The sequence below is a fragment of the Marmota marmota genome, unplaced genomic scaffold, assembly GCF_001458135.2.
Source record: "Marmota marmota marmota unplaced genomic scaffold, marMar, whole genome shotgun sequence".
Taxonomy (NCBI): domain Eukaryota; kingdom Metazoa; phylum Chordata; class Mammalia; order Rodentia; family Sciuridae; genus Marmota; species Marmota marmota.
In genome coordinates, this window is record NW_026000221.1 from 30,246,705 (window position 1) to 30,252,704 (window position 6,000).

General features: G+C 39.1%; 1 protein-coding gene across 1 annotated transcript; it reads right to left on the bottom strand.

The window, feature by feature from the left end:
• Positions 1 to 1,725: 1,725 nt before the first annotated feature.
• Positions 1,726 to 3,507, bottom strand: LOC107144897 (eukaryotic initiation factor 4A-I-like). The gene is given in 3 exon segments (XM_015488773.2): positions 1,726 to 2,589; positions 2,591 to 3,230; positions 3,233 to 3,507. Coding segments are annotated over 3 exon segments (1,215 nt in total). The 5' UTR covers positions 3,483 to 3,507; the 3' UTR covers positions 1,726 to 2,264.
• Between the last annotated feature and the right edge of the window lie 2,493 nt (positions 3,508 to 6,000).

A 6,000-nucleotide genomic window follows, 5' to 3' on the forward strand; every position in this document is an offset into this window, starting at 1 on the left:
CATTCCTTGATTTCTTGTTTCTTCATCTTACTGGAATATGAGGACCCTTGAACTTTTACTTCTACCATGAAGGACATTTGGGAAATATTTCAAAAGCAGCCCAAGGGATTACTAGAGAATCCTTAGCAGCAAAGTCAGTGACTTCAACTATTGAGTGCCCTAAAACACAGATAAAATATTAAGCAATGGCTCAAATCAATATTTCCAAATGGTTTACTTGTCGAGTTTCTCCAGATATTTTCTTCATAAAGCCACAGAACCTTTCATCTAGAGAAGCTTACAAAACAGTTTTGGGAGCTACAAACTTAAAAGAAAAAAAATAATTGTGCAATACCATATAATCCCTTATGCTTTGTAGTTCTTATTTTTTTTTCTGAATTATAATTCTTATTCATTTTTCAGACACCTCTCTGTTTGTTTTAGTACTGGGGATTAAACCCAGGGCACTCTCGTTTATTTGGAAACAAGGTCTTACTAAGCTGCTAAAGCCAGCCTCAAACTTGCAATCCTCTTGCTTCAACATCCCAAATTGCTAGAAGGCATTTGCCACTGTATCCAGCAACATCTCTGTGTTTTAAGAAAGGAAATAGATTTCCTATTGTACAATTAAAGTAATAGGCACAAATATTTATCTAGAATTTTATCTATTATTTTCATTTAGCACCTATGGCCTGGCATAATTTTCTTGATAAATAATAATATCATTAAACCTATAGCTAAGATTTATAGAACATTTTTAATGTGCTGAGTACTGAGCTAAGCACTTCATCTCATACATGACTCAGAACAACTCCATAACATATTTAATACTACTATCCCATTATACATATAGGAAAACCGATGTGTGGAGATTGGGCTACTTATCAAGATCACAAAGCTAGCATGGCAGAACTAAGATTTGAACTTTAGACTCACAGATGGTCTCAGTCCCACAGACTCCCTCCACTTTAGATACCAGCCACTACTGACAGCCCCAGACTTTAAGTACTTCTTCATAGCTGACTAAAAACTGAGGCATTCCCATGACTTGTCCCCCAATTTTGATAATTCACTAGAATGACTCAGAACTCAGGAAAACACTGTACTCATGTTATAAAGGACACATCTTAGAAACAGCCACATGGAAGGGAGGAATAGAGCAAAGTATTCAAAAGGAAGTTCAAAGAACTTCTGTACCCCTTGTAGGTATGCTACCCTCCTAGAACATTGGTTTGTTCACTGACCCATAAGTGTAATTACAAACCAAAATTATAGTAACACTGGTTTTCATATTTGTTCACGTATTTAACCTTCACTAGTAAATACTAGAGAACTTTATATTGCTATATGACTTCAAGCTACCGTCTAGTGCTATTTCATTTCTATTTGAAAAACTCCTTTTGTCATTTCTTATAGGGAAAATCTAGTGAAAATGAACTCCCACTGCTTTTTTTGGTTGTTGTTGTTCATTAATGAAATGCTCTTAATTTTTATTTTAAAATATATTTTAAAATGTACATATAATATTGTAATATTTTAGGGTACAATATTGTAATTCAGTGTACATAGACAATGTGTAATGATCAAATTAGAATAATTAGCATTTCCATCTCCTCGAATACTTTCATTTCTATGTGTTAGAAACTCTCAGACTCTTCTCCTCTAGTTATTCTGAAATATATGAGGAATTATTCTACATTAGAGTTGCCATACTGGGCTTCAAAACATTAGAAGTATTCTACCCAATTATTATTTTTTTTGGCAGTTTCCAAGTCATTTTATTCAGAATTTTATGTTTGTTTCCTGAATCAATAAATACTATACAAAACAATGTAAAAATGGCTATCATTTTCTCTCTCCTGCTCCTCCTACCTGGGGACAATCCCTTGGGCAACCTCTCTTAGGGGTTCTCCTCGCAGATTTGGTCCAACAAATGAGGTTGTGACTGGTCCAACAAATGAGGTTGTGACGTTATAACCCCTTGAATCATTTGGGATTCAAGTGGGGTGGGAGAGCCTCTGGGATTTGGAGGTGACTAGGTTAGGGGCATGGATTAGTGTTTTCTGGGAGGAGACGGCGCCTGGGGCAAGAGCCTACCCCAAAGAAAAGGGTGTCTAAAATGTTCATGGTTCCTTCTTTTGCCTCAAAAAGTGACATTTATTCAAAGAAAAAGAAAAAGAAATGACAAGATGTCCATCCCTTGGCTCCCTTCCCTCCCCCTTCCAGCTGCTCCTTAGCCCCCAGGAGTGAACCCTGGCTGCAGCTAGGTAGCAGGACAGCCCCTCTCAGATGAGGTCAGCAACATTAAGGGACATCTCTTCAATGAAGGTGTTGTAGAAGGTCTCGATGTCTCGGAGAGTCCTCTTGTCTTCTTCTGTCACCATATTAATAGCCACACCCTTACGGCCAAAACACCCACCTCGACCAATTCTGTGGATGTAGTTTTCCCTATTGGTGGGAAGGTCATAGTTGATGACTAAAGAAACTTGCTGCACATCAATGCCTCTGGCCAGTAAGTCAGTGGTAATCAATACTCTGCTAGAGCCAGACGGGAACTCCCTCATGATCACATCTCTTTCCTTTTGGTCCATGTCTCCATGCATGGCAGACAGTAAAATCTCGGGCATGCATCTTCTCAGTGAGCCAATCAACCTTCCTTTGGGTGTTGATGAAGATCACTGCCTGGGTAATGGTCAGGGTTTCATACAAGTCACACAGTGTGTCCAGCTTCCACTCCTCTCGTTCAGCGTTGATGTAGAACTGGCGGATACCCTCCAGGGTCAACTCTTCCTTCTTGACAAGAATTCGAATGGGGTCCCTCATGAACTTCTTGGTCACCTCAAGCACATCGGAAGGCATTGTAGCTGACAACAAAACCACCTGGGTATTGCTGTTGAGCTTCTGGAATATGTCGTAGATCTGGTCCTTGAATCCACGGCTTAACATTTCATCAGTTTCATCCAATACAAACATCTTAATGTATTTGGGAGACAGGTATCTCCGGTTGAGCATATCAAACACGCGGCCAGGGGTACCCACAATGATATGGGGAGCTTCCATCTGCAACTTTTGCACCTCAGCACGCACATTGGTGCCCCCAATGCATGCATGACAGGAGGCACCCATGTAATCTCCTAATGCCATGACCACCTTTTGTATCTGCTGAGCCAATTCTTGAGTGGGTGCCAGTACCAAGGCTTGGGTGGCCTTTAGATCTAATTCAATCTGCTGGAGAATTGATATGGCAAATGCGCTGTTTTCCCAGTCCCAGATTGGGCCTGAGCAATCACATCATAACCCTTGATACAAGGAAGAATGGCTCGCTGCTGGATGGCAGAGGGCTTCTCAAAACCATAGGCGTAGATGCCACGGAGGAGGGACTCGGAGAGATTCATGTCATCAAAGCTGTCAACAATCTCATTCCAGTTACTCTCGATGACACCTTCGGGCTCCATTCCATCGGGGCCATTGTCTCTGGATTGGGAATCCTGATTCGCAAACATGATCCTTAGAAACTAGCCCCAATTATGTTTTAATACCCATTTTCTACCCTCTGACTCTCTCCTTCCTCCTCCCTCCACTTTCATTTGTCTTAATTTCTCCCTTGTTGTTGTTTTGGTACCAGGGATTGAACCCAGGGGCACTTTACCACTGAGCTATATCCCCGGCCCTATTTTTTATTTTATTTTAGTTGTTGATGGACTTTTTTTAAAATTAAATTATTTATTTATTCTGATTTTTATACATGATGGCAAAATGGAATTCATTGCATATTACACATATAGAGCACAATTTTTCAAGTCACTGGTTGTACACAAAGTATTTTCACACCATTTGTGTCTTCATATATGTACTCAGGGTAATGATGTCTAATTCATTCCACAGTCATTCTTACCCCCTTGCCCCCTCCCTTCCACTCCCTCCCCTTTGCCCTATCTAAACGTCCTCCATTCCTCCCATGCTCCTCCCCACTCCATCTTCATTATGAGTCAGCATCCTCATATCAAAGAAAACATTTACCCTTTGTTTTTTTGGGATTGGCTAACTTCACTTAGCATTATCTTCTCCAACTTCATCCATTCACCTGCAAATGCCATGATTTTATTCTCTTTTAATGCTGAGTAATGTTCCATTGTGTATATATACTAAAGTTTTCCTATCCATTCATGTACTGAAGGGTATCTGGGTTGGTTCCACAGTTTAGCTATTGTGAATTGTGCTACTATAAACATTGATGTGGCTGTGTCCCTGTAGTATGCTGTTTTTAAGTCCTTTGGGTATAGACCAAGGAGTGGGATAGCTGGGTCAAATGGTGGTTCCATTTCAGGTTTTTCAAGGAATCTCCATACAGCTTTCTAGATTGGCTGCACCAATTTGCAGTCCCACCAGCAATGTCTGAGTGGATCTTTTCCCCCACATCCTTGCCAACATTTATTGTTGTTTGTATTCCTTTTTCTTTTCTTTTCTTTTTTTTTTATTGGTTGTTCAAAATGTTGTTTGTATTCTTGATAGCTGCCATTCTGACTGGAGTGAGATGAAATCTTAGAGTAGTTTTGATTTGCATTTCTCTAATTGATAGAGATGTTGAACAGTTTTTCATGTTTGTTGATAGATTTTATATCCTCTTCTAAGAAGTTTATGTTCAGTACCTTGGCCCATATATTTTATGTATTTTTATATGGTGCTGAAGATTGAACCCAGTGCCTCACACCATGCTAGGCAAGCACTCTACGCAGCCGTATTTTCTTTCTTCTTCTTCTTCTTCTTCTTTTTTTTTTTTTTGTTGTTGTATTTTATTTAGAGACAGTGTCTCATTGAGTTGCTTAGTGCCTTGCTATTGCTGAGGCTGGATTTGAACTCATGTCTCAGCTTCCTGAGCTGCTAGAATTACAGTATGTGACACCATGCCTGGCTCTCCCTTGTTTTTCAAGGACAGTTTTGCTGGATATAGAATTCTCAGCTTCCAGGTTTTTCTTTAAGCATTTCTGTCCTATGATGAGAAATCTGCTGATAGTCTCAGTAAAGATACTTTATGTGCAATGAGTTGCTTCTCTCTTATTTTCAAGAAATTTTCTTTGTCTTTTTCTTTCAATATTTTGAGTATAATGTATCTCAGTATGTGGCTATTTGGATTTATCATCCCTGGGCCTTATGATATTCAGTTGATAATATTAATGCCTTTCCTCAAATCTGGGAAGTTTTCCACCATTATTTTTTCAAATAAAGCTCTCACATTTTTTTCTTTCTCTTATTCTGGAGCTCTCAGATCTACTTGATGGAGTCCTAGGTTCCTTAGTTTCTGTTCACATTTCTTTATTCTTGTTTCTTTTTTTTCGTCAGACACAATCATCTCAAATGTCCTGTTTTCATGATGCTAATTCCTTCTTTTGCTTGTTTAAGTCTGCTATTGAACCCCTCTAGTGAATTTTTTTTTAAATTTTTAGTTGTGGATGAACACATACCTTTACTTTATTTATTTTTATGTGGTGTTGAGGATTGAACCCAGCGCCTCACACATGCTAGGCAATTTTCTTTATCACTGAGCTACAACCCCAGCCCCTCTAGTGAATTTTTAAATCAGTTATTATAATTTTAAGCTTCAGGATTTCTGGTTTTTGTTTGTTTTGTGCTGGCGATCAAACCCAGAGCCTCATGCAGGTGAGGCAAGTGTTAGCAATGAACCATTATCCCTAACCTTGTTCATTCTTTTTTTATAATTTTTTGTTAATTTATTTCAATTTGCTAATATTTATTTTTCAGTACTGGAGATTGAATCCAAGGGTCCTCTGCCACTGAACTACACCCCTGGCCTTTTTCATTTTTTATTTTGAGAAAGGGTTTCATTAAACTGTTAAGATTAGTCTTGTAGCTGTGTGTGGAGGCACACACCTGTAATCCCAGCAGCTCAAAAGTTTGAGGCAGGAGGATCGCTAGTTCAAAGCCACCCTCAGCAAAGTGAGGTGCTAAGCAACTCAGTGAGAACTTGTCTCTAAATAAAAAGACTAAATAGGGCTGGGGATG